Consider the following 27,207-nt stretch of genomic DNA (forward strand, 5'->3'; position numbering starts at 1 on the left):
CTTTATTTTAAAAATGATAATCATAAACTCATGAAACAGGCCTGGACAAAAATGGTGGTACTTTGCAAAAATTAGCCAAATTATGATGGCTACCCCCCGCTGAACAGCCGACATATTTCTGTGTGCAGGTGCCGTGTATTATCGGATGGAATCAATTTGGACCTTTTTGCATGACACTTTAGTTGGCCCCGGGTCTGTCTTTTGATTCCTGTTACCTGTCAAGTATAGAGGGGTTGCATTTTGTTGAATGTTCAAGTAGTATTAGAATAATACGTACTTCTGGAGCCTGTTTTTTGTTGTTCCAACGGGCCTTCGACTGGTTAGCACGTCCGCCTCACAGTTCAGAGGTCGTGGGTTCGATCCCGGGCTCCGGCCTCCCTGTGCGGAGTTTGCATGTTCTCCCCGTGCCTGCGTGGGTTTTCTCTGGGTACTCCGGTTTCCTCCCACATTCCAAAAACATGCATGGTAAGTTGATTGAACTCTCTAAATTGCCCCTAGGTGTGATTGTGAGTGCGGATGTTTGTCTTTGTGTGCCCTGCGATTGGCTGGCCACCAATTCAGGGTGTCCCCCGCCTACTGCCCGAAGACAGCTGGGATAGGCTCCAGCACGCCCCGCGACCCTTGTGAGGATAAGCGGTATCGATAATGGATGGATGGATGGATGTTGTTCCAACCTCACATTCAAGAGGGAGTCAACCAAAAAACTGACTTACAAAACTGACTTGCTTTTTATTTGTTTCATTTCATGTTTGCTGTTCTCAATAAGACTAAGTTAACAAGAGAATGACTTCTGCTGAAAGGAAGAGGTTTGTTCAGACCAATAAGCGGACGGACAATGCTGACATCACAAAGGACGATCGCAGTTGAACTTTTACAGTCCCTCTTCTCCTACAGTATAATTGACATTGCTCGGCCAGCGCTACCAGTGATTCTGAACGCCCCGGGCCCATTAAATTGACATGGCTGCTGATTGGAGATAAAAGCATCAACGTGTACTAGAAGAAATGCAGTCAACTAAAACACTACGCAAAGAAGAAAATACTGTATTAAGATTACATTAAAGGAATTTAAATAAACAAATACTAGAATTTAGGGACGTTCCCGTGTATTATATTTCCGATTTTGAAACTCAAATCTGAAAACAACAAACAATTTTAGCTGGTTTAAGGAATAAAATGAGACCCATTTTGCATCAAAATACAAGCATGAAATTGGATTCTGTATTGTTTTTGTTCACAATCGTGTGCTCCGACCATGGTGGTAAACTTAGCAGTACATCCCACAATCCCATGCGGCGAACGCGTGATTCCTCTTTGCGAATGCAACTAGTGAGTGTAAACATTTTGATAGTTTGTACCATTTGTAGCGATGTAGAAGTGCACTTAGACTTTAGACAGGAAGGCGAGTGTGCGGGAAATTGCGTTTGATTGGAGATTTGGATCCTTAGAAACGTCAACAGGAAGACTGGATTACTGACCAGTAATCGAAGTATGATACCGATCTTAATCGTCAAATATGTATGTACAATACACAAATCTGTATACAATAGTCAAACAGTAGTATTCGTCTTAATTCAGGCAAATTACCTTAACGTGTTCTCATCGATATACTACATTCAAGGTTTTCTGAAGGCAGGGCCGGGCACTTTTCAACCACTTCTACAAATAAGAGGCAAACGTTCTTACTTCAAGTTGTTTATTTGTCACTCCAAGCTATTGTTCCATGCAACACTGGCGTGTAATACAAGTGATTAAACAACGAACGTCCACTAGCTAAATGCTATCATACAGTAAAAGGAAGACATGCTAACCAAAATGATCACCGATGTTACGGTAAATACACCTTTAAACAGCACACAGGGATCGGTCTAGGGTGTTGTATAATTATCTTCTTCCGTGATAACTATTAACGAGGACACGGGAAAGGACAGCACATGCTGCGTTTAAATGTGAAGCTATCTTCAAAATGCTAAACGACTGCTATGTGCGTGCCTTGTAACCATGGCAACAGCTAGCGATGAACAAGATGTGGACAATTTTTTTTCGTCGATCGCTTTTATTTTGGGTGGGCATTTAAACCCTGGTTTGTCATGATTTTCAGAAGGATAACGAAACCTTTTCGTCGCTAACAGAAGCAGATTCGGTCTGGCGGGACCTTAAGACGTTTGGTCATTGAATATTGGGTTTGGAAGCAGATACTAAAATGTAAAAACGTCCGAATTCGTTTTTCAAAACGAAACGGGAATGAAAAAAATACTTTTTTTTGTCAATAGCAAAAGGATCGCACCAATATTTGAGATTTTATGGACATTACCATTTTCTTCTCCATAGGTGCGCACTCAAAGAAGAAAACGCTTCATGTCCCATACAATAGTGAGGCGATTTGTTTTGATATTTCAAGAGATTTATGTGGGCACGGGTTGAGATGTGCACATGCATTTTGGTGGCTATTGTTCGTTTATTCTCGTTAATGTTTTTCACGCACACACTGGTAAATTTGGTTTGGAGGTGGTGGTTTTGGGGGGTGGGGGTGGGTTGGATGAGAGGTGGTGTATATTCCCGATGACACGTATTAATACTTTGGGGGGGCCGTCGGAAAGACTTCCCATTTTTCTCTCCAATAATATTAATAGTTATTATTATTGAATTTGATTTCACCATGTTTCGTTGTGTGTTGCAGGTGAAGGCTACAGACCCGACGTCGGACTAGTAGCGACCCACACACTCCCCCCAACTAACGAGACGAGACGCTGCTCAACCTCCCAGCAGAGTTGCCTTTATCGACAAAGCATCTTGAAACTAAAACACGAACTGTTTGTGACTGAAGCAGACAGGAAAACACGTGTGTTTTAGTCAAGCACTTTATTTACGATCACCAATAAAGCAAAGTAACAAACTACACTGCCTCTTTGTCATGTTCGTCTTCAATTTCAAACCACGTTGACTTTGCAAACTCTCTCCCGATGGATGACATAATGAAGTTAATGGTAGTACACACTGGTGGTTTGGGGTTATTTGTTCGGTTTGAGTGTCATCACACAGTCCACGTGGAATGTTAGCGGTGGAAGTGATCACTTCATGAGGGTTGCCAACCATCTTCCCAATTACATTTCTTTTTTTTTTTTCATGTAACTGAGGACGAGCGGCTCGGGTGGCCGTAGATGTGTTTGGAAGACTGCAGCCAACTCCCAACTGTTGTTTCAAAATTTCTCCGTCAAGATGGGCGAGTGGTATAAGAAGTGGCTTGGTGTTCCGGAGACCCGGGTTCAATTCTTGCCTTGTTCTCCATTTAATTTGTAAATGGAGCAAAGAGTGAGGATCGAACCCGGGTCTCTCAGAAAACAAGTCACTACGTTAACCGTTCGACCATGTCAGACCTACTAAGGTAACTCGGTTGTTTGTATGTGTGCATTAATTTACACAAATTTTCATTGCATCATCATATCTTATATATAGTGTTGAGAGACACAAGGACTGCAACTGGGTGATGGTCAAGCGGAGTGCACCACCAACCTCATATGCAGGCAACCCGGGTTCGAGCCCTGGCAAGTATATATGACAATTTTTCTATTATTTCGCGCCTGCATTTTCAATGTAACACAACATATTTACTAGCGTCGACTACTTAGCTTTCTGTGTTAAATGAAAGGTTTTTATTTATTTTTTTCTCTGGAAGTGACGTCATCACCGGAAACCTATTTAAGTCGGGGAAAAAGACACAAATTATTCTGTCTCAGCTCGCTGTCAGCCTCTGGCCGTCCACAAGCTGCTCCGCACACATCTCCTACACAAGATCATCGAAACCTTTGAAAAGGTGAGTGATTAATCTTTAATAGCCTCTTAAAACTCACTGCTTTTGGTCACTTTGAACTTCAAGAATCACTTTTGGCATGCTCACGCCTTGCTAACGTGGCAAGCTAAAGCGTTTGCCCTAGCGTTGGTAATTAACGCTTCCTACGACTTTAAATTGCATCAAAACGCGCTTTTGCAACGTACATGCTGAAACGGAAGAACGCAATAATTAAAATATTTATTCATGTTTAACTTGATGTTTATTCAACAGTAATGCAGCTACTTTGTGTGACGATGACTAACAAAGCATTTGCTCAAATCTTTTCCAGCATCTGGACGAAAGTGCCGTTTTGCGGAAGGTAACTAGACAAAACTTCACAATTACACTGAATAAATCAGGTATATTTTCGTGCCTGCGTGTTGATTGTCTCATTTCTGTCCACAGGCTGACGTCTTCAACATAATGAGCCTTAAAATGGCTGACTTGGTGTCTTTTTGGGACATGAGACTTTTGCATGTCTACCAAATGTCAGGTTGCTGAGCCACTAGCTTGTCAGGCTGAGAGCATTTTAAAGTCTAATGCTTACGTTCCCTCGTCTGTCAGGCCACCGTGCTGTTGAAGAGGCGTCCAGCTCTGCTTTCCTCACTGGTAAAACACACTTGCATACATGTACAAATGTTTGACTAATTATTTCAGCATGCGCTGACCAGGGGGCCTGCTGCGATCTTCTCAATCAGCAAAGGTGTGTCAAATCCAGGTCCAATAAGTAAAAGTCCTGCAGCCACAGTTTGATTTGCGCCACAGGTGCTTCCACTCAACCAGCTTCTGGGGAGCTCGTTTACCTGCCGCTTGGTGGAAGCACCTGCGGCTACAGCCAAACTGTGGCGGCAGGGCTTTTACTTTCTGCACCTGGATTTGACAGCTGAGTCAGGTGGGAACATGCACTCAAAGGCAACGCGAAGATCAATGTCAACTTTAATGTTTTTTGCAGTATCACTCCAGGAAGAGGCACCAGCCAGGATTTTGGATGTCAGGAGACCCGACGTGACTTTCCAGCAGTGTCCCATCCAAACTTCTGCTTTTTGTTTTTCCTCCCCCTCCTTTTCTGCAGTCATGCCAGAGCTTCATTGAGAGCTGTGAAACAAGATGGCGGTGTATCAAGTGAGCATTTTTTTTCTCTGCAGTTTTGCCAAAGTTGCAGTCAGGACACTAATCAGAAGTCTCCAATCCTGTTTCCTGAATGTTTTGTCTCCCTGCTGCGCCACAGCTGATTGAAATGATCAGGCTCCGAAAACGATTGCTGATCATTTTAAGCGGGTGTGTTGCAGATGGGTGCAATGGAAACCGGGCAGGACAGCGACCCACAAGGTGGCGCTGAAGAACCTGATCATCATGGATCAACTTGTGAAGTCGCGCTCCTCTTCGTCAAGGTTGGGACCTGTTGCAAAAGACAAACTTGATCACTCAAAGTACTTGACTGTTTGTTCTAGGTGGCGCAATGATCAACTTGCTGACCGGTTCAACAGGCGACAAAAAACTGCCTGTCCTCAAAGCTGCCTACATTTTCAATACCAAGACATGCAAATAAACTTACTAAAAATAGCAGCTTGTCTGGTCCGTTGTTTGTGGTATTTGCAAGTTTGTCCATCCGGAAGAAGTCCCTGCACCACTCCAGAGTTTCAGGAGCTCGACGAGCTGCTGCAGTGGAAGGTTCCAGTCTACAGTGAATCAAAACATCCGAAAGTCAACCAAAAATGATTCGCCATGTTGTCATTAAAGGTGAAACACTATACATTCGTGGAATGTTGCTGATGCCATAAGCTTGAGTTGACTTTTAACTCGCCTTTGTCTTTAGGTTCACACGCTGGCCAACTGATGACTTCACCATGCAGCGATGAGGAGATGGTCTTTATATTTCATCCAACTTGTCTCCATGGCGTTCCAGATGACTGCATTTCAGGTTAGTAATAGAATTGTCTTCTCACATGTTCCTTGTCCTGCAGATGGCGCCACCGGAGTGCTACGAGCTGCAACAATTGGCTAAGTGCGTCTACCTGAGGATGAGTCCTCTGCTGGTAAGAAAAGGAACACTTCATTTCAGCTAGCATGTTCTAGTTGTCTCAAAAGTTGAGTGATTTTGTTCTTGTGTCCAGGGTGGAGAAAGAGTATCTGCTCGCAGCAACACGTTTGCCTTGTTGCTTGCTCATCCATGAGGCAGCCTGAGAAGAAATGGGATTTACACTCGGACGGTATGTTCTTGAAATTATTTTCACTGCACAATCCTCATGACAAATTTCTGACCCAATGCTTTGTTTTTCTTCCCCTTTCTAGGCAGCAAGGAACAAGATCATCTTGCATGATAACTCACCTGTGAAGACTTGAGTCCTGCTCGCTGGAAGGTTTCAAGCCCCAAACATCTTCTGCACCAGACGTTGGTTCTTCTCGCTGGCCGTCATCAGACTTGCAACTTTGTCTTCTCGCTGGCCGACCGCTTCAGCACGCAGCAGATTGTCATCCGACTTGTAACTTGTTTGTTTGTGATTGTCTACTCTGCAAAAGAAATAAAGCTTGATTACAAATAACACTTAAGCTCTCAACTTCATTCTTACACACATCACAAAACACTTGCTTCAAGCAAAGTAACAAAACAAAAAACAAATTCAAAAATATTTTTCCAAATTTTTTTTTCCCAAAATTTTTTTGTAATTAAAAAAAATTTTTTTTTTAAATTTTTTTTTTAATTTTTTTAAAAAAAATTTGCGTGGAAAGTAGGTGGGGCAAGGCTGGAATGAGGCCTTCTGATTCGCTGTTGGGTCTGGAAGTGGGTGGAGCAATATGTATAAAAGGCTATGATTGGTCAATGGGTGGGCGGGACTATGCAAATTAGACGTGATGTGATTGGTGTGTTGTGAAGTGGGCGTGGTTATGCAAATTCAAAGCGCCGTGATTGGTCAGATTGGCAAAAGTGGCTGCAGTTATGCAAATTGCTGCATTCTGATTGGCTATGCAAATTCGAGCCATGTCATGATTGGTGGATTTGAAATTGGGCGGAGTTAGGGGCAGTCCTAGCAGCAGTTTTTTTTTTAAGGCACTTATGAGTCTTGAGGTCAAAGTTGCACTACAGTCACTACATGCGACACAGGCCTTTTACTATTCCCCTCAATATCACATGACCCAAAACTGGATGAATTTAAAGATTGCTCGAGTTTTGAGTCATGAGGAGACAAACAGGAGTAGTAATGTGACACTTGTGTCCACAGCAGTAGTGACTGACGTGCAACTCTCACCTCAAGTGGCCTTTGGAATAGTTTTCCACTGCAGCAACCGACACGCATGAACGGCTTCAAATGAGGGCAGATTTACCAATAAAACACAAAGACTCCAATTCAAGTTGAACAATTTATTGGACAGAGAAGCTAACATGACAATTTGAAAGTATTTCACCAATCAATGTTTATGTGAGCTAACTCAAGTTGCACACACAGACATTGACGATGGAAGCAGCTTAAGTGTTGCCTGCTTGACGAGCTCATGTGTGATGTCACTTACTTCAAATGACGCGCACACACTTAGGCGATGGCACCAAAGGGGGACGTGAGCGCACTGGGACACAAACTAAGTGTACAGCACAACACCATCATTACACACTGAAGGACATGTTTTTGAATGACATTATTTTTTAACTAACTTGGCCGACATCATTGTCATTCAAAAACATGCCCAGAAGTGTCTGACGATGGTGTCGTGCAGTGCATGAAGCAGGAGTTGAAGTTGAGTGCACTCACGTCCACCTTATGTCACATCACACCACCACACATCAGCTCATCAAGCACACGACACTGCTCAGTACTCACTCGGGTCCAAATGCAGCGTAGCCTTCCCTTTCCTTTCCTTTCCTTCCCTTGCCTTCCGCATGTCCCACAATTCCGTCGGCTGCACCTTTGAGCACGAAGCCTCCTCCATCCATCTGCTCAGGCAGAAAATAAAAGCAGTAAGTAACACTCTTCTGTACATAAAAGTTTTAAATTGTCTCTTTTAAGATTCAAGTCATATTATGAATAAAATAGGGTTGTATAGTTTCACTTTTAACATTTGCAAATGTGCCCACACACGTCATGGATCTGTGTGAGCAATCAGCTGGTGGCTTTCTCTCCACACACCTGACATCCAATGAGCTCCTCATGCGCCTTACAATCAACAGCTCAAGCACGGCCTCAAAGTCCTCCAACTGAAAATATTAAGATAGAGTAGTTTAATATTTTTCAAACATACACAAAAATGAAAACTACTCCAATAGGCAGCAATCTGATCCCCTTCATATCATTGCTTTACCTGCCCTCGTAAAAATGCCACTTTACACTTGTCATTTTACAACACTACATTATATACTGATAAGTATTACTTTACATTTCCAAAATACATAACTTTTATCAAAAGTGGAAAAGGTCAAGTTTACAGATGACACATTTTTGTTTGTTCTTTTTCCCCATGGCCAAAATAATCCTTTGTATTAGAATGTTAAATTATTAATTGGGGGAATAGCAGATTAAATTGTCCATTAATATGATTTTGGACTCTAATTAAAGCGTTCATTCTGGAGATTAATTTAAATTTCATAAAGCGTTTGAAAAAAAAAAAAAAAAAAAAGAACTCAGTTTTATTTAATTGCGGTGGCAGCTAACCTCTGCTCACCTTGCAGCCAATTTTAAGAGGAGAATCACTGGTGCAAAGACAGACAAAGATGGACTTCTATGTAGTTTTACTTTAAAAAGTTACTCATTGGAGAGATCCAAAACAATTTGTGCACTTTGCAAAGCCAAATACCATATTACTTGTATGTCTTTGACGTATCGTTCAACAGTTGTATTCTATACAATCCAACTTTAATTATATAGCGCATTTCATAATGGCCGCAGCTGTCACAAAGCACTACACATTACAATAACAAAATAGCAATGATATAACAAGTGAACGCAATAAATTAAAAGACAAATGACTATATACAGTAGGCACTGGAAAACAGAAGAAAAGTGTCCGTCTCACGTGGATCAAAAGCCCAAGGCTAGAAATGTGTCTTCAAAGGGGTTTTAAAAATGGACAGAGAGGGGGCTTGCTTGACATTTAATGGAAGGTCATTCCAAACGGAAGGACCAGCAACAGAAAAGGCGCAATCCCCACATACTCAAAGAATCACATTTAAGGATCAAAGAAAGCTATTTGAACAGCCTCTGAATCAAAATATACTCTACATTGTTTTTTAATTCCAAGAGTTTGCTAAAGTAAATATCTGTTACAAGCTTCGTATAAAATTATAGTTGAAAAAAATGTGATTACGATTTATGTAAAATTTTGCATTACTTCAAATAAATTAATCGCTTGACAGAACTAACTTTTTTTTTCAGGATCAATTTAGATACGTCATGATGTCCCAGCAGGTGAACATGGGGAGAGATTTGCCTCAAAATTACTCACACAAATGCATCCGCGATATTCACGTGTTTTTCAGATCCACAAATACATTGATGATTTTTTCATGTTTTTTCATGTTGTGTGTGCATTTATCATGACTCTGTGTGTGAATTGTCAAATGTGCGTTTGTGGCTCACCGGACAACCCCATTTCTTTTGGACACAAACGTCATGCCGTTTCCAAGATATTCCCACACTGGAGACTGACATTTCAATCGCGCAAACAGCAAAGGCGCTCCAACTGTGTCCGTCCGTTGCACTGTGCGCACCACGCGGAATATGCCCGTGTGACGCGCGTCATGGTAAATCGGTCCTCTCGGAATATCCGAGTCTGGGTGTGTACTTTGCCACGTTAACGGCCGTCGAATTTAACTATAGCAGTAATCGCTGGTTCAAACGGATCATAACGTGAACGTCACATTAAACATTGACAACGCGAGGTGCGTTCAAATACAGTCGAGCACTTCACACTCGTACAGAAATAAGTGCAGCAATGCATTAAAATGTTAATAACTACAAAAATCAAAACAATGACATAGGCCTGTATCATACTTCGATCCTTCATTCTAGTCTTGGGATGTCAAACATTAGTCAACGATACTACCCAGTCCCCAAAGCCTCAAACAAAAAACAACAAATCTTTTGATGCCCGAAGACTTTTGTCAAGTCCTGGAAATAAATCAAAATAACAGTAGTATGTAAAAAAAAAAAAAAGAAAAGTTAAATGTTTTCATGTTCAATTTTTCTAAGGTGTTAAAAATGATAAACATGAATTTATGTTATCAACATATTTTTTGCTATTGTTTCCTTTTTATCTCATTGTCAAGTTATATAAAGTAATTGACCTGTTTCGTCAGCCGCTGCTTGTTGCAAAACAAAGTCCTTATTACAGAAAAAATATTTTGCAAATATATCTTGAGCCACTGTCAATCTTTACATACAAAACTACAGCATGCCAACTGAGACGACTATACATCAGCAAATATGGTCATGCTGTACCACACCAAAAAGGGTGCAACCAGATCATGTGCTGTTGCGACCAACTAATAAAGTGCAAGAGTCCTGCAGGAAGAAAAAAACAGTTAAGAAAATAGAGAGCCTTTGAGGAGGGGGGTGCGAAAAAGTATTCAATAAATTAGGAAAATACAACTTTATTTAATGTACCTCTAAAATAGGGAGCGGTACGGGAGTTGGAGTCATGCTGAACGGAGCAGGTCGGGATAGAAGTCGCTTTCACCAGACCGGGATGGGACAGGATTTTTCAATTTAAATTTTTTTTTTATATTTATAGTGTGGTCTAGGACTGAGATTTTTTCTCCCTGTGGGAGTCCGATGGTACGCGAGTAAAAATCCACTCCGGTGTCATCTATCCCACACAAAGCAGTTGTCAACATTTACGTGTGTTTTAAAGGCCATCCCTCTTCAGTCCGCTAGAGGGTAGTGTCACTGTCTCCAACATCATTTGTTCATTAGTTGTTTTTTTTCCACAAAACGATAGTAAAGAATACATTTTAAAAACTTGTTTTGTCAATATTCGTTCCAAAAACCAAAATGACACAAAACTGACAACAAATCTTTATCCAATTTTGCTACAGAATTGAAAAATGAATGAATGAATAAATAAATAAATACACCAGATAACAGGCGATTTGGATGTTTCATGTAAAAGTAAGGCGTCCTTCTGCTGCTGCCAGCTCGACCCCACTGTAGCAGCGGACAAAGAGCAGAATGAGTAGGGATGGCCTTTCCACACATGTAAAAACTGCTGATCCACAAACGCACATTCGACATTTCACACGCAGAATTGAATACTGTATTTACACGATAAGTCATGATAAATGCACCCAAAAAAAAAAAACTTGAAAAACCACAAATATATTTGTGGATCTGAAAGGACATTTTTGTGCAACTAAATCTTTTAATTCAAAAACATAAATATTTAGTTATTTAAGTGAAATACATTTGTGAAAATCACATATATTTGTGGATCTGAAAAACGTGAAAATCATGGATGCATGTGTGAATAATTTTGAGACAAATCTCTCCCCACATGTGAAGCCATCACTCTTCAATTTATGGACAACAGCTTTGGTGTGGAAAACATAGAAAAAAAAAACATTCAAGTCAAACGCTTTGCGTGATTGACTTTTGATTGACAGCTGAGTTCTACTTGTGGGCGTGCTAGTTGACGAGATAGCTAGTGAGCTTCCAGTGACATAGCGAGTAACAATAAACAAACTAGAAGGCCTCAGTGCCGTAATTATGCTCCTAAATAGTGTACATAAGTAAAAGTGTATATAAATGGCAAATAGAGAGTTTAAAAATGTTGAAATTACTCACTGAACACAGCTGCCAGTCACCGGGAGACTTGGTCATCGAACCGGATGTGTACAGTTTTTTTTCTTCTTTTTCTGCTGCTGCTTCTTCTTCGTCTTGTTTTGGCGAGTTACATGTCCTTGGTGCATATCGCCACCTATTGGCATTTGGCAAGCAATGTTATCCTATGATGTTACCGTAGGTCAAAGAATGTTGTACGACTGTGCTGTACGGTATGAGAAGGCTCAATTCAAATGCAAAGAAAAGCGTATTTGACAAATTGTGCAACGACTCTTCAAACAACAACAACAACAACACCATATTGTGTATACAACAGTAGCCCTGTTAGGAAGAGGAATATTTTAAAAAGAAAATGCAATCTTATTTGTGTGTCACCAGTCTTTAACCTCCCTCATTTTTGTCCAGGCCTGTTTCATGAGTTAATTTTTTGAAACCTGCTGAACCACAATCCAAAAGCAATGTCTGATTTTCAATGGTTAATTTTGATTAACTTGTCATTTATCTATTATTATTACGCATCCATCCATCCATTATCTATACTGCTTGTCCTCACAAGGGTCGCGGTCGTGCTGCAGCCTATCCCAGCTGTCATCGCGCAGTAGGCGGGGGACACCCCGAACTGGTTGCCAGCCAATCGCAGGGCACACAGAGACAAACAAACACACACACACACAACTCACAAACACACTTAGGGGCAATTTAGAGTGTCCAATCAACACACACTTAGTTGAGTGTAAACCACATTCCAAATTAAATGTGGGTGCAGCTGGACCATATTGGATGGTTGGGCACCAGTAAGGGCCTTAATCTGGGTCAAGAACCGCCCTGTTTTAATGAACAGCAAATCGGATCCTCCGTCTCAGCGCAGGTGTAATTTTTTTGGGTTCTTCCACTTGACTTTTTTGTTCCGTAATGCCCAGGATTGTTGAAAAAATTTTGAATGACTGTCTTACTGCATCGCACCCTAGCAGCAATGGCACACTGCGAGAGGCCTTGCTTATGCAGCTCGATCTGACCACGTTCAAAAAGGGAAAGCTTCTTAGCTTTAGCCATCCCATCAGCAGGGCATGACCGTGTGAATGCCTGACAGAAAATGAGAATTGTGAGCAAATTTGGGCTTTTATAGCCTGTAAACATATACAGTGTACATTATATAATATATAACATATAACATATACATATATATATATATATATATATATATATATATATATATATATATACACACACATACACGTGTGTACTGTATGTCCGTAACAATAATGAAGTTGAGATTTCCACAACAAGATATAGTATAATGAAACATTAAAGAACCACAGGTGATTGTAAACCACATGTCTTTATTTGCAAAAGGAGTAACAAGGCTCTACAGTCCTCGTGGGGTTTTGAAGTTCATGCCAATAACGGGCTGAGTCACTTGAAGCTTGGAGATGTTACCAAAGTCCTGCAAGGAAGATGACGCAACATATGAACATTCCAAAGTCACTTCAGGCAATTCAGCTCTGGACAGCAGGTGTGTGTGCGCTTACAAGCAGCTTGAGCATGTCTTTGGTCTCTGGGTCCACCTCGATTATCTCCTGGTCCAGAGCTGAGATCTGGAGGAGGAAACACACACATTGTGACCCATACTACTCAGCATTCAAGTTGACAACAGTGTGGAATGAATGAAGCTTCAGAGTTGGACCTCGGGCACATAGTTGTCCCTCCTCTCCCTCTCCTCCTCCTGCAGCTTGATGGAGATTCCCCTCACTGGGCCGCGCTGGATGCGCTTCATCAAGTGTGTCACGTAACTACAAGACAAACAACTACTGTAGCTGATTGGACAAAACGCTTCATATGATATGTGTTCTGCCCCATAAACATTCACTCCCAAAGACAAAACTGATTTGTCTTTTCACAGTCCAGCCATTCAATCCCAGGAACTTTTTTTTCCTTCAAAACATTAGGGTAAAAGAGGGTCTGAAAATGTCTGGCAGTGAATGAGTTAAATGGCATACAAAGTCTGATGAGAATCACTGCAAGAGCTGGATATGAGGTAACTAAGAGACTGAGCGCTCTTCTTTTTTGGGCCAAGTTAAGTCACAAGCAGCGTCGGAGACTGAAAGTTTTAGTAGTACCAAATACATATTTTGTCCTTTTTTACGAAATATTTTACATAGCTGCTTTGGCGTATCGGAGGCTAATGAGGGTTTTCTTCAGTTGATCTATTTCATGCGTTGTATTTTGCAGAGATGGGCATTCCGTCCCAGTGACGGACACCCACTTTGTGGACGGAGGACAAGAAATCTTTTAAAAAGGGCGGACCAAGCAAGGACGGAGGTGGGTTTTCGTCAGTCCCTCTAATCGTTCCCTACCCGGGTCAAGTACCGGCTGATGTGTTGTGTCCTTTTAAAAAGAGAGACCACTCTTCTCTTCCACAATACCACGGAGCCGCCATGACTACAGCCTTCACAACACTGTACAGTAGGGCTGCCACAAACGATTATTCTACTAGTCGACTAATCACTAACAGTAGTCGCAATTAGTCGACTAATCAGATAATATTATAAATTGCGGCAAATCGCATACTCTGGCCTTAAAATTTTCAGCTTTAATTCTTTAGCGTATTTTAAAATGGAACCAAAATTATACACTATGCAGATGATCTATTATCTATACAAATAGAAATACTTGTGTACATATTTCACTATTGGGCACCAAGACTTTTTTTTTTTTTTTTTTTTTAACGAAAGGTAGTGAAATCAGAGGAGTAAATTGTGCAAATGCTCAGCGCTAAAGAAAACTAAAATAAACACTTGTACTATATTGTTTTTTTTATTTTTTCTTAATTTAGTATTTATCGAAAAGTACTTAAATTGATCTACACAAAAGGTGGTATGCACCTGTAACAAAAAAAAGGAAGAACTTTTTTTTTGCACTATAGCGTAGCATATGGCAACAAACTTAATTAGGAGTTTTATTGTTATGTGATGCCGATGAGTGGCACATATGTCATTTTTGTGTTGAGTGCTGATATTTCCCAGTTCATGAACGCCACCCACTCCGTTCGCGAGTGAGAGAGAATGAGAGAGAGAGAGAGCTAGCTTGCGCTTGGGCATAAACACACAGTTTTGGTTGTTAATAAACGCGAGTTTACTGACTAATTGCTGCTTAATCCATAGTAGATGCTATGATGTGTTAGCGTACCAAATAGCACATTGTGTTACAACGTTACATCAAGCACACACCGAACGTGTGTATGCTGACTGCAGCTAGCTTCTAGACACAACTGTGCCTATATCAGATATGAAATCAGGCGTAAGCCATAACTTGCTTGCTTTCTTTAAATGATCCCCGTCGTGCTGCCATGAAAGACATAAAATGCATTTTATTGAGTATATTCAGCGAAATGTGCCATAACTTTCGGACTCTGTTGCCAACACAAATGACCCCTTACACTACTTTACCCACAATGCTTCTGTTTACATCACATATGACCCGAACTACCACCACTGCAGATGTGTGTTGCAGACAGGAAACCAGCCAGCGGCCCAGCGGGACAAGAGCGAGATGCGGCAGTTTCGAGAGAAGAATAATGCGCAAAATTACGACAATTTTAATCATCGACGTCGTGATTAGTCGACTAATCTTGGCAGCCCTACAGTGCTCTTTTTCATGTGCGTTCCCTCCCAGCAGTGTTGTTCGGAGCTGGGCATCGCCTAACCGTCAGTCACAAAGTTCCCCTCTGCAGTTTTAGCCGGCGTTGAGAACTTAAAGGCCGAGGTAGACCAAACCGACGTCAGAGGTCGTGAAGCATCGTGGAGTCTGAATGCGCCGTCTGATTGGTGTATTGACCACTATCGTAGTGTCGTAACTCGTCAGTAAGCGTCTGGGGGCGTTTACGCATGTTGAATCGGCGTCGCCAGTCATGACATTTGGTCACTCTGATTGGCTGTTAGCTAGCAAATCAGCGATCGGAGCACCAACGGGAAGTGACAAATGCGGATAAACAGTGAGCACACCTTCGCTGCCTTAATCTTCTTAAAAGTACAAGAGCGAGGGTTGACAATGTAAGTATTTCACAATACCGTGTCAAGAATGTGATGGTTTACTTCGCGTGGGAGTTTATCATGAGTGAAGAATATAGCTGAATGCATTGTTTACGTTTTTATAATCCGCCCCCGGCCAACAGCTTTCCGGTTGGATTTTTCTAACAATGAGAAATAGTGACTACCGCCACCGATGGTATGGAAGGATATTACATCTTGTGCATGCGCATAAGGTACTTTAATGGTGTATTTGTAATGTATTTTTCCAGCGTGACGTACCGACAGCCGACCGGACGCCACAAGGGGTAAGCGTCTGTCACTGTTGGCCAACGTCGTTTTGGTCTATCTAGGCCTTAATGCACACGTCATACGCAGGCGCCGCACAAGCAGACACGCCAATAAATAAAGAAAACATGTCAAATATAAACAACAGACACACGCACTGCATGGTGATTGGTGAATTAAAAAAAAATGTGCACGTCATTGCATCTGTGAGACTGAAGCACTTTAAAAGGACGAGGACGGACGGGCTTGGAGGACGATTATTTTGATGAACAGGGACAGAGGGACAAGATCGGAAGGGAGCCCAGGTCGTGTACGGACCGGCAAAAAAGAGTAAAGTGCCCATCTCTGTTATTTTGCAGGAATTCAAATTTTGCTTTGCCCTTTTTCTACCCTGTGCTGAAGTTTGCAGAATGTATATTTGGTTGTCACACGAACGTCTGTCTGAACAGAGTTCAAAATCAGAAAAAAGGCAATCTTGTTCTCCACTCCTGAGCCTCACGCGTCCTCCCTCTCTTCAATCGACTGTTTTCTCCCACAGGAAAGCAAGCCCAAACTCACCCTGCGATTTTGTTGCGAAGAGGTTTGCTAGGGATGATGGCGATTTCGTCACACAATCTCTTGTTGGTGTGGAAGTCATTGCCCAGACGAGTGTAGTACTTCTCGATGATGACCCTGGCGGCCTTCTTGACCGTCTTCGTCCTGACTCGTCCCTGATGAAAACCCAAAATACAAATCCTAGTCACTTGCTAGAACAGACGAGCGCAGCCACGAGCACAGACAGGTCCTCTACTACGGACAGTTCCATCACCCAATGCCAAATTTTGCCTGCCTTACTGATGTAAGCCCTACTGCACCCAACCCGGTGTTTGCACTTTAAACCACCGAGGTAAATTTTAACTGAGTAGCAACTAAACTGTTTACCTACGAGTTCATTCAATTTGTATTTTATTCCTTCTCCATCGCTTTCCTCAGTTCACCAAAAATGTCCTATCATGTGGAATTATTGGTGTCGTTTGTGTGATAAACGACGCTTTTCACAGCTAAGTATGCTCTCACAAGGTGATGATTGAGAACGATTGTTACAGGATGCTAGCTCTCGGTGCTGAAGATACCCACCATGTTGATTCAGGCCGGTAAAAGAGAACGTGCTTAACTTTAAACCGGAAGTTTATAGTGTACAAGACCAACAAAGCACACTACATGCTGAAAAACACTGCCCCCTTGCGGTCAAATGTTATAGTAGCAGCAAACGTCTCCGCGGCTATTTAGGGGAAAAAAATGAACACCGACATCATTTCGGTTATTTTGAATTGTATGATTTGGTACATTAAAAAAAGCAACTTAAAATTATCATTTAAATGTTAATTGTCTTAGCACAGATTAATGTGCAATACAATACCGTTAATGACTACTAAAACATACATGTATTATGTTTTGTGAATTATATTTTCACACAAATTGTACAGTATCCACAAGGTTTCCGAACGACTTGAAAATGTATAAGAGTATTGGTATGTCAATCAAATTTGTTCTATGTACTCAGTGGTTTGCAAAAAACAAATACAAAAAAACCCACATGCATTTCTATTATCCTATACCGTTTTCACATCAAGTCTACAGGGTGTCAACAAAGTCTCCTTACAAGTACCACAAAAGCAAGTGATGATGTTAATCAGATTTGCTCTATTTAGTCAGTCATTAAATGATCTCTCACCAAAAGCATAATAAAGCATGAACCCCCATCCCTGAAGCTAAAGACTGAAGGGACCAAAGGTTTGTTCCCACTTAGTGGAAAATCACCCTGAACAATTTAAATATTAACTTAAAATGGAGAATCTTTCAAGAAATGTTGAAACAGGAGTGCAGTACATCAATTAAGAAGCCATTTAAAAGCACTTGTATAATGCACTAGTACAAATCAAAACAACAACAGAATGCAAAAGGTGGAGAAATCTTTTATTTTACATAAAAAAGGGTGCAAACTGGACTTCCCTTTAGGCGTGGAGGGAATAAAAAGTGATTTTCATATGGGACAAATCATTTAAGGGGAAGAAGAGGCAATGAATTAAAAAAAAAAGATCTTAAGCTTTTTCAGGAAATTAAAAATCAAACAATAAAAATAGGAAACTTGGGTCCTTCACTCTTGAAGCCCTTGACTAACTCAAAGTTAATTTTTGAAGTGACATTCATATTTCAACACAATAATACTTATTTACAGTTTTAAGATTTCTCTTAATCATAGCTCTGGTGGGAAAATTGTGTCGAGGGGAAAATAAACTCTTGGAGCTGTACAACTAGATTTTCCACAGTTTGAAAGGCGGGGGGGGGGACAATCGAACACAGCTTTTATATGGAATCCCAACAGAAAGAACCAAGACTACAACTGCGAAGTCTGTACAATTTACAATTCTCAAATAAGCGTCACAACATTGCAGTAAATGTCACCCTCTTCTCAAAGGAAAAAATACAGTAAGTCCAAGACAATTCTACAGTACAGCAACGAGGAAAAGTGCCAGAGAACCCAAAAAGTACGAAGCAATACATACCCACTTGAACCGTCCTTAACTTTGTTTTACGCATATTTGAAACAAGAGCCCTGGATTTCACACACAACCTGAAGTCCAATGCAACAAAACAGGATGAGCTGTAGAACTTGTTGAAAAGTAAATGGAATGTCTTTTTCTTCTTCTCCATGTTCATATAGATGACTGGAAGCCATAACGTCTCACAGAGCCGACAATAGACATGTTCCACGGGAGACGGAGCGCTATCTTCCCTGGATAAGCCGTGCACATGCTAACCATACAGTCGCACTGCAGGAGGCCCACAAATGCAGACGAAATAAAAGGCTGTCAAGTGTTGTGACACCCTCAAAGGAAGAGACGGGAGCAAAAAAAAAAAAAAAAAAAAGCTCACTTCTGGAGATGCCACTACACTTTTCCTCACTCTCATCCAACACTTCTCGGTAACTGAGGAGCCTCCTTGCGCTGTCATTTATTATTATTTTCTTTTTTTAATGATGGTGGACACATTTTAATATCAAGGACACAAGGTGGAACGAGATGGTAAAACAAAAAATGAACACAAACCTTCCACTTTCCTGGCACAAGTCAAAGGCATGGACTTGTAGTAGTCTCGGGAATGGCACTAGGGGAATCCAGAATTCAGGAGAAATATGAAACAAAACAACACAACATGAAAGGCTATTTAGTCCAGATATGCGCATGACTAACAGTAACACGTTTTTTTCAACTTTTCCCAGGGAGCTGAAATGACAAGGCCCTGCCGGGTGCCACTGGGGCATTATTAGGGTGAGAGGTCAAAAGGCTTTCCAGCTGAACATCTCATGATGACCTGCTCCCAGTCTGACCGCCATCACCACCTTTCCAGCACTGTCAACAGGCACCATCGTGTCCCGAAGCGAGCGATACCTGTCATTCAAATAGCCCACCAATTCCCCTCTGCCACTATTACAAACATGACTTCAACTATCAGAAAAGGTCCCGTAGATGCTCATATTCAAGTACTTTCAATAATGCAACTGAGGCCTCAACGTGAGTGGCAAGGGCTCAGAACAAACCAAAAGCTATACAGTGTAAGTACACACAACAAGCATATGGATTCAGTGAGCTAGTTAGCGACATCTAACAACATTGTATTCAAAAAAAGATGCCAAGGCAGGTCCACTTAATGGCGCACCCCAGGCCTCCGGTGACAGTGGATTCATGTGCACATGCAGAGGTGGAGGAGTGGGACATGGCACACACACACACACACACACACCAAAAAATTAAAATAAAAAGACAGAAAGGAGGGGTGACAAATGACCGTTGTAATCCCCGCACCTCCGGGGAAGCCTGGCACACACTGAACGTCAAACATCCGATTCAACAATGAGCAAAGGAGGAACGCCGGGCTCAACAAATGTAGTGCAGTCATGATCTCAAGATTTTTTTTTTTTTTTTCTTTTTACGTTGCTACACTTTCCATACTCATAAAGCCATGGCTATTTGGATTGAACAAACAATTGCATTTCAAAAATGTTCACATTAGCAAGACATGAAATAAAATAAAAAAACATCAACTGCGTTAGGAGGATAGGCAAGGTGACGTACTGAGGATATTGTTTGAAGGCAGCCCCCCGTGACGCGACATCAAAACTCCAAACGATGCGGATACAATCTCTCTCCGGGTTGACAACAGTCGGGATCATCGAGCATTGCTTTGCAGGGCGGGGGCGGTCGGAAGGCTGGAATCCATCAGTCACTCGCAGTCCACAACTTTGGGCTTTATTACATGGTTTGTTTTGTTTTGTTTCCCATATATGTAAATGACTTAACCCCTCCCACTGCTGCAAATGTAACAAGCATTAAGAGCAGGATGCCTTCTTTACACCAGTCAAGTGAGGCGGCTATTTTGGGCTTAAGGCAGAGAACAGTAGTGTTGACAAGCTCCAAAGCAACTACTGGTGCAGAGTCCATCATCGTTTAGTATCGCAATAACATCACATCACATGGCCGTCTCCACATTAGTTTTGGTCTCTTTCCTTCCCATGCACATGACAAACAACAGAAAGGCTCCGAATTCGCTTACTTTTCGGTTCATACATTCAACGTGTATGTTGGGAGAATTATATAAGAAAACTGGTGGCAACCAAGAGATAAATATCATAAATAGTTTCTTCTGCCAGCCCAATTCCAAGTGTTCACAAAACAGGACAAGAGTCTGGAGGGTTGTAGTGTGTCGAGGGCGGGGGGGGGGGCTTGACCTCCGAGCCGGAGCAGAGAACCTCCTCTGAAAGCACAGTGCAGGAAATGTGTGTGTGCGCGTGTGTGTGTGCGTGCGTGGTCTCCTGTGCTCTCTGGCCCCGCGGCTCACCTCTTTGGAGGCAGAAAGTGCAGGAGCTAATGCAAGCGATTTTAGGCTCATGGCTCCTCATGTGTCATGCGATACATTCAGTCCCGCGTCAGGAATACCCAAAATGGCATTTTTCATCACAAACGGTTGGCGACGGGGAAATGAAAACAAGGAGGGTGGAAAAAGATGCCGAAAGGAGAAAAATGCATCTTGAGCAAAATTATGCTTTGCAAAAGTTCCGACAAAATGTTATCCTGCAAATCCTGGATGGGGAAAAAAAAGGAAAAAAAAAAAGATTCCCAGCAAATGACCAAAGTGTTCCAAAAACATCTGACGGGTCCTTTCAGAAAACGCTGCCATCGAGAGCTCTCCTTTCCCTGCGCTTGTATTCTGAACGGAACCTGACGGATTTCTTTCTGCCGGCACAATCAACTGAGCCAGAGCGTTTCAGGCTGCTCGGGGACCATCATTTGTGTCGCGGGGTGTTCTTCTTCCGTTTTCGCTTGAAGAAACAGCAGCACCTGCGGACAGACACACACATTCAACTAACATTTAGGCAAATGATACGACACAAGCAGAGTGCTTCTCTTAGTTCCGTAAATGCACCAAAACACGACTCTTAATCCCCCAATCCCCTTGCCTGCTCATTTGAATGAAACTTGCTGCACTTGTTGATAGTGATGGCACAACACTAAATCTCAAATTTTTGACAACAGGGCTTTGGGAGCTACGGCCCGCCGAATTTGAACGAATTGGGTCAATCTTCACAAATACACATATTGTTGGAAAGGCAATTCAACAAGGATTCCAAATCTGCAAACACGTTGAAGATTGGCGCATATTCGACGTGACCTTTTGACCAATAATTTGACCTTGTGGATCATGTGACTTTCAAATTTTCCATGAAACGTAATCCCTCACATGTTCCCTGAAACATAAAGTTTCAGATGTATTTTTTTAAGCAGCGATAAGGAGTCAACGTATCCATACCTCAAATATTTACTGAACATTCAACTTTCAATGAATGTGCCATCACTATCAAGTTGAACGAGTACGCAGTTTCATTAGAATCAAAATCTGCTTGGTTAAAAATGTTCAGATTTTTGGGGTGATTTGGCATGGAATGACCCCAATACTTTTGTCCACATAGCGTATTCTGAAAAATTACAACGCTTACTTTGGCTAGTTTCCTTCAAATTCTCAAACCTAATGTTAGCAACCGAAAGAAAGAACGCAAAGGGCAAAATTTGTCCAAGGGAAAGAATGTGGAGGAGTGCACACAAAGAGCCGAGACACGATGAGCCTAAATACAAACAAAGACAACAAAGCCGTCGATTATGACATGACCACGGCCTCTTATTGTTATTCTCTAATGATGGTGGAGCAAAAAATTGAACTCTTAATGTGGAGGCAGGCGGCTACGCCTTCCAAACAGGAGCACGTGTTGTGACCCTTTGAAAGCCGCCGCTCCTCGTTTACGATACGACATTAGGCCGCATGGCGCTGTGTTCGAATGAGTTCATTTGCGATTGAAGCCGAGGCAGCGGGGGGGTTGTGCCCAGCCTAGGCTGATCCACTCCCTGTCCCGTGAGGCTGAGGTGGACGAGCAGAGAGGGACTCACCACAGGTTGAGCATTTTCACGCAGCTACAGAAGAGAGAACAAAGAGTGTCAAGACAAAAGAAAGAAAGATTAATACAGTAAGAACAAGATGATGACGACACCGCGCGTGCAACACACACACACACACACACACACATAAACAGACAAGCACGGTGGGGAGGTTTGAGGGTCGAAGGTATAAGGAACTAGACCAGTTGCTAGTTGTTGATTGGTTGCAGAGTTCGCGATACTGTACTGCATTGGACACCCACAGGATTTATGTGATACTTGAACGGTGGAGCGAGATGCATTGCAATCTGCCGATTGGCTGATAGAGGACTGAATGAGAAGATGACAAACGCCTTCACCCACCCACACCCACACACACACACAGCTCCTCTTCTTGTCGATCCGAATTTACTGGCAGGTAACGCTGTCTTGCTGGCACTCATTATGTCGGTGACGCCGCAGCTGTGGTCATCCCACCTACACACAAGCCACGTCTAACATTTCAAATCTGAACTGTAGATGGAGGCTGATAGAAAAGAAGTGACCGACTGAGTTTACACTGCATCTGCATGAATTCAGTTTCTATTATCGAGTCTTGAATCCATCACGAAAACCTGAAAGGTTTCCCAAAAATGCTTTTAGACCACCCCAAGATGACATAACCCTCTCTTTAGTGTCCTTTCCACTTCCCCAACTCGGTACATTTTGGTGGAATGACAGGGCGACATGCGCAATGTAAAAAACGGTTCAATGATTGACCATGAAAGTCTGATTCACAGCATCATCTAAGGAAATAGCCAAGAAAGCAATGTTGGGAAGTACGGGCGCTCCAGTGCTGACTGAACAGTAAAATTCAGTCAGAAAGAAAAGGAAAAATGTTTGCAACTATGTGTCCAAGTTAGAGATCAGTATCTATCTACAATCCAAACGACCTGTACACAAATGGTGGCGAACCCTTAGTAGAGGGTAGAGGCGTTTAATCCAATTGATAAAGCCACAGAATTCCTGCCAACTGATCATTTACAGTTTTGATGAAGGTGCTGATATACAGTAGATTCCTGATCGGAAACTCATGGCCAAGGCGAGGTGAGGTGAGGTGAGGCACCAAATGGTGAACCAGTGGTTGGGGACCACTGTCCTAAGGCATACTGCCCACAATTTGGTTTCTCACATTAGGTCATGTGGTAACTTGTAAAATACAGTGTTGGTCTGTCTATTGGACAATATGTGCCAGGAGTGTAAAAATGCACGCGCAAAGTCATTTGCAACTGGCAGCACCATGAGCAGCATGAGTTCTGTCAGGGAAGTACTTGATGCCAAACATCACATCAAACAAGTGTGGGACTGAACACCACTGGAGGATGGCTCATCATTAGACAAAAATAGAAACAAGTGCAAATCAAATCAAGTAAGTCACCAGTAAATCATCTTTTGTTGAATCCAGTCTGGAACGGCTGAGACGCCTGCGTTATGTCATTTACTGAAACGGAGGTGACCCAATTTATTTGTTAAGTTGATATTAGATTACATTTTAGTATTGTGTGCACCAGTGTTACAGGAAGATACGTACTTACTACAGTCATCTTTTTTCAGTGAGTTTCAATGAGAAATAGCATTTCACCAAAGCCCCAGCAAGACGTGTCTCTTGGAGCAGATTGGAAATTAAGGTACATTGCATCTGGAAAGTATTCACAGCATTTCACTTTTTTCGCACATTGTTATGTTACAGCCTCATCCCAAAATGGAATATTTATTTTTCCCCTCAAAATTCTACACACAACGCCCCATAATGACCATGTGAAAAAAGGCCGTCTCTGTACATTGCTACATTCATCTTTCCCTCAATCCTGACTCGTATTGGACATGAGCGGTGCCTGGTTTCCTCCAAACGTGAGGCCTGGCATTCACGCCAAAGAGTTCAATCTTTGTCTCATCGGACCAGAGAATTTTCCTTCTCATGATGTGAGAGTCCTTCGGGTGCCTTTTGGTGGGCTACCATGTGCCTTTTTTTAATGAGTGGAGTGCTGCAGGGATGTTTTTCCTTCTGGATGGTTCTCCCCTCTCCACAGAGGACCGCTGGAGCTCTGACAGAGTGACCATCGGGTTCTTGGTCACCTCCCTGACTAAGGCCCTTATCCCCCACTTTCTCAGTTTAAACGGGCAGCCAGCTCTAGGAAGAGTCCCGCTAGTAAGGAACTTTTTTTCATTTATGGATGATGGGTGGCCACTGTACTCATTGGAAACTTCAAAGCGGCAGACATTTTCCCTGTTAGCCTTGCCCAGATTTGTACCTCAAGACCAGCCTGTCTCCTGACCCGCACTGTCACCCGTGGGACCTTCTATAGACAGGCTTGTGCATTTCCAAATCATGTCCAATCAAGTGAATTTACCACAGGTGGACTTTACTTAAGCTGGAGGAACCTCTCAAAGATGATCAATGGAAACATGAGGCAGCTGAGCTCAATTGTAAGCTTCGTGGCTAAGGCTGTGAATACTTACTGTATGTACATGCAGATTTCAGATTTTTTTAAATACACAAAATTTTCAAAAACACTTTTTGTTCCCCCCACATTGTCATTTTGGGGTGTTGTGTAAAAGATGAATTTATTCTACTTTGGATTGAGGCTGTGACATAAAATACGCAAAAAGTGAAGTGAATACTGTCTGGATGCACTGTACAGTAAACTAACTTTGTGCATGACTTGTAGTCAGGATTATATTTATATATGCATTTCGACTTAAATGCCATAAAATCCTGTGTATACTACGCACCAGTTTATATAACGCCGCCCCCCCCATGCCAACCAAAATCCCCCCGCTGTACCCGTGTATAAAAGGGTACTCTGATTTGTATCCATTATTATCATCTTATCATCTGGTCACATTTATGAAAGTGCATCTTTTGAATGCTCCAATAAGAGTCTCACTATACACTATAAAACATGATGGTTGCAAGTTGCTCTCTTTTTCACAGTTTTGGTCAAGCTCCTCTACTTGCAGCTCTCCTGTTTGAAGAGAGCGCCAGGAGGGTGTGTGGGGACAGAAAAAAATCCTTTGGATTTATTTAATTTGAATATATACATCAGTTGCACATGATTCAACTTAAATGAACATGTCATTTAATTATTTATATAACATGCTGAAGAAACAGATAAGATGATGGTGTAACAAACTGTTTTTGCATTTTATTGTTGAGTGTTGCTGTCGAGGAGTTGTAATGTGCATGCTAAGCTAATTAATGCAATGTACGAGCGCCTACCACTTGTTCGCCAAGTGGCGCCACAACCACCGCAGCAATTTCGCCGGCTAAAACCGCGCATTTGAGTCAGCTTGGTTTGTTCAAAAGTGATCGGTTGCAAGTGTGTCGGGCTGTCAGCATCAAAGTGTGCAGTCATTTATTAAACCGCCTTTGGAAAGAAATCCGACAGCACTCTCCAGCGGTGCTAGCCACTGTCGCCGAACATTGGCAACAGACGCCGACCAATACAGTGTCAGAGTAATGAAGGTTTTTTTTAGCGCTCATAATCGGTGATTGTTTATTTTATTTCAGGACAACATTGCGTCGTTAAAGTCGGTAGCAAGGAGCAACAGTTTGTGACGGAAGTGCCTCAGGGTCTGGAAAACGGGTCAAGTCAGCCGTTACACACTGCCTGGAACAACTTCACAATGAAAGATCACCTAGGCATCGATGTCCGTATATTTGGTTGGGTACGTTTTTTGGTTGTTTTTTTTTAAGTTAGCCTTCTTACCGCGTTGGTGGTGTGATACATAGCATCAACTATTGTTGCTGTGGTGCCTAGGTACTGTATAGGCACTGTAAACATCTACACAAGGTCAAATTGTTTTGTGTCATTAACACCTGTGTATAATACTACCCCCTGATTTGGGCTCATTTTTTCAGGGGGGATATGCGTACTATGCATGAGATTTTATGGTACACAACAGTTGTTTGGGAGTCATTCCCTTTTGGTCAGCTGTGCCAACTAACAAGCAGAGCAGTTTTTAAACGTAAGGCAGTGAACCATGCCCACGCGCCATTCGGGCAAGAGGCACAAAACACTGGGCGGAGTGCTAGAGGTTGAAAATGGAAAAACCTCAGTCTTCACATGACTGGTGTGTTACGTCTTTAAAAAGTAGAATCACATGAAAATCTGAGGGACAAACAAAAATGAGCAACCCACACCGTCAAGCGAGAGACAGGCGGTTGAAATCAAGATGCCACAATTCCACAGCACGGCAAAAGGGAGCGAGAGCAAGGCAAAACGAGGTGGAGAGGAAGAGCAGGAAAGAGAGGAGGCAGCAGAGCGGCATGGAAGAGAAGAGGCGCGGCTGCATGACACATACTTGGCCTCGTCGACCACTTCCACCTCTGCCTGGGCGGTGATCGGCGCATTGGAATGGGCTGCGAGTGGATCGTCAGCATTCAGCTCCCCGTTGGTTGAGCTGACCACCTGTGGCACATACAGAAACATCTTCAAATCACATCTGCCCGCTTGCACTCCACACAACCGCACAGCAAGTTCACTTTTTTTTTTTTTTTTTACCAGCAACGGTGTGAACACAGCAGCGATTTCAGCGGGGGAAGAAAATGCAACACATTGTGACCGCACGACTTTCACTGTATGCGCACGTGTCAGTCTCACAGTAGCAGAGAGCAAGCCGCACATCAATAACACAGAAGGCACATGACATTAATGGGCAGTAATATGCAGATGAACTCAAAAGTTGCACCGTTTCAGACGTGGTTCTAATTGACATGACAACAAATGATGTCAGTACAGTGTGCCGCACTTGACACATCCAAGTAGTCGACATTTTGTATGGCATGGA

At 42.3% G+C, this 27,207-nt stretch overlaps 2 protein-coding genes and 3 long non-coding RNA genes across 12 annotated transcripts in view; 2 read left to right on the top strand and 3 right to left on the bottom strand.

Annotated features, from left to right (window-relative positions):
* The first annotated feature begins 1,346 nt into the window (after nucleotides 1-1,346).
* LOC147150354 (uncharacterized) lies at nucleotides 1,347-2,858 on the top strand. The gene is made up of 3 exons (XR_015086335.1): nucleotides 1,347-1,517; nucleotides 2,331-2,372; nucleotides 2,680-2,858. It is a non-coding gene; the product is annotated as an uncharacterized LOC147150354 (long non-coding RNA).
* Nucleotides 2,859-3,660: 802 nt separating this feature from the next.
* Nucleotides 3,661-6,138, top strand: LOC147150355 (uncharacterized). Of its 5 annotated transcripts, none has more exons than XR_015086324.1 (10): nucleotides 3,661-3,813; nucleotides 4,121-4,150; nucleotides 4,237-4,440; nucleotides 4,784-4,953; nucleotides 5,060-5,222; nucleotides 5,283-5,318; nucleotides 5,399-5,571; nucleotides 5,648-5,867; nucleotides 5,946-6,041; nucleotides 6,124-6,138. It is a non-coding gene; the product is annotated as an uncharacterized LOC147150355 (long non-coding RNA). The 5 variants fall into 5 exon arrangements; XR_015086323.1 differs by having other exon boundaries at nucleotides 3,662-3,813; nucleotides 5,432-5,571; XR_015086326.1 differs by having other exon boundaries at nucleotides 3,662-3,813; nucleotides 5,121-5,222; nucleotides 5,432-5,571.
* On the bottom strand, nucleotides 5,868-11,652 carry LOC147150356 (uncharacterized). Its single transcript, XR_015086327.1, has 5 exons — nucleotides 11,601-11,652; nucleotides 7,953-8,020; nucleotides 7,647-7,759; nucleotides 6,161-6,342; nucleotides 5,868-6,011 (listed from the first exon to the last, which is right to left on the bottom strand). It is a non-coding gene; the product is annotated as an uncharacterized LOC147150356 (long non-coding RNA).
* Nucleotides 11,653-12,917: 1,265 nt separating this feature from the next.
* Nucleotides 12,918-17,117, bottom strand: rps17 (ribosomal protein S17). The gene is made up of 5 exons (XM_086026800.1): nucleotides 17,027-17,117; nucleotides 16,469-16,620; nucleotides 13,282-13,387; nucleotides 13,127-13,192; nucleotides 12,918-13,041 (listed from the first exon to the last, which is right to left on the bottom strand). The coding sequence occupies exons 1-5, from the start codon at nucleotides 17,027-17,029 to the stop codon at nucleotides 12,964-12,966; spliced, it is 405 nt and encodes a 134-aa protein (XP_085882926.1). The 5' UTR covers nucleotides 17,030-17,117; the 3' UTR covers nucleotides 12,918-12,963.
* Nucleotides 17,118-17,845: 728 nt separating this feature from the next.
* Nucleotides 17,846-27,207, bottom strand: part of csnk1g1 (casein kinase 1, gamma 1) — a 34,625-nt gene continuing 25,263 nt past the window's right edge. For 2 of the 4 annotated variants that reach the window (XM_086025255.1, XM_086025253.1), the window contains 3 exons: nucleotides 26,722-26,828; nucleotides 22,390-22,413; nucleotides 17,846-21,288 (listed from right to left, as the gene is read on the bottom strand). In XM_086025255.1, the coding sequence (XP_085881381.1) occupies nucleotides 21,234-21,288; nucleotides 22,390-22,413; nucleotides 26,722-26,828 (186 nt within the window). In that variant the 3' untranslated portion in view covers nucleotides 17,846-21,233. The remainder of the gene's footprint in view (nucleotides 21,289-22,389; nucleotides 22,414-26,721; nucleotides 26,829-27,207) is intronic. The other 2 variants (XM_086025256.1, XM_086025254.1) reach the window with 1 other exon arrangement.

Source organism: Filicampus tigris, chromosome 3 (genome assembly GCF_054856515.1).
Source record: "Filicampus tigris isolate MCC_2025a chromosome 3, RoL_Ftig_1.0, whole genome shotgun sequence".
NCBI classification, from domain to species: Eukaryota; Metazoa; Chordata; class Actinopteri; order Syngnathiformes; family Syngnathidae; genus Filicampus; species Filicampus tigris.

What these genes read in the sequence shown, in the direction of transcription:
- rps17 (XM_086026800.1), bottom strand. An exon ending in GGGACAACTATGTGCCCGAG is followed by an intron (nt 13,193 to 13,281) that starts GTCCAACTCTGA and finishes TTCCTCCTCCAG; the next exon opens with ATCTCAGCTCTGGACCAGGA. An exon ending in AAGACATGCTCAAGCTGCTT is followed by an intron (nt 13,042 to 13,126) that starts GTAAGCGCACAC and finishes TCTTCCTTGCAG; the next exon opens with GACTTTGGTAACATCTCCAA.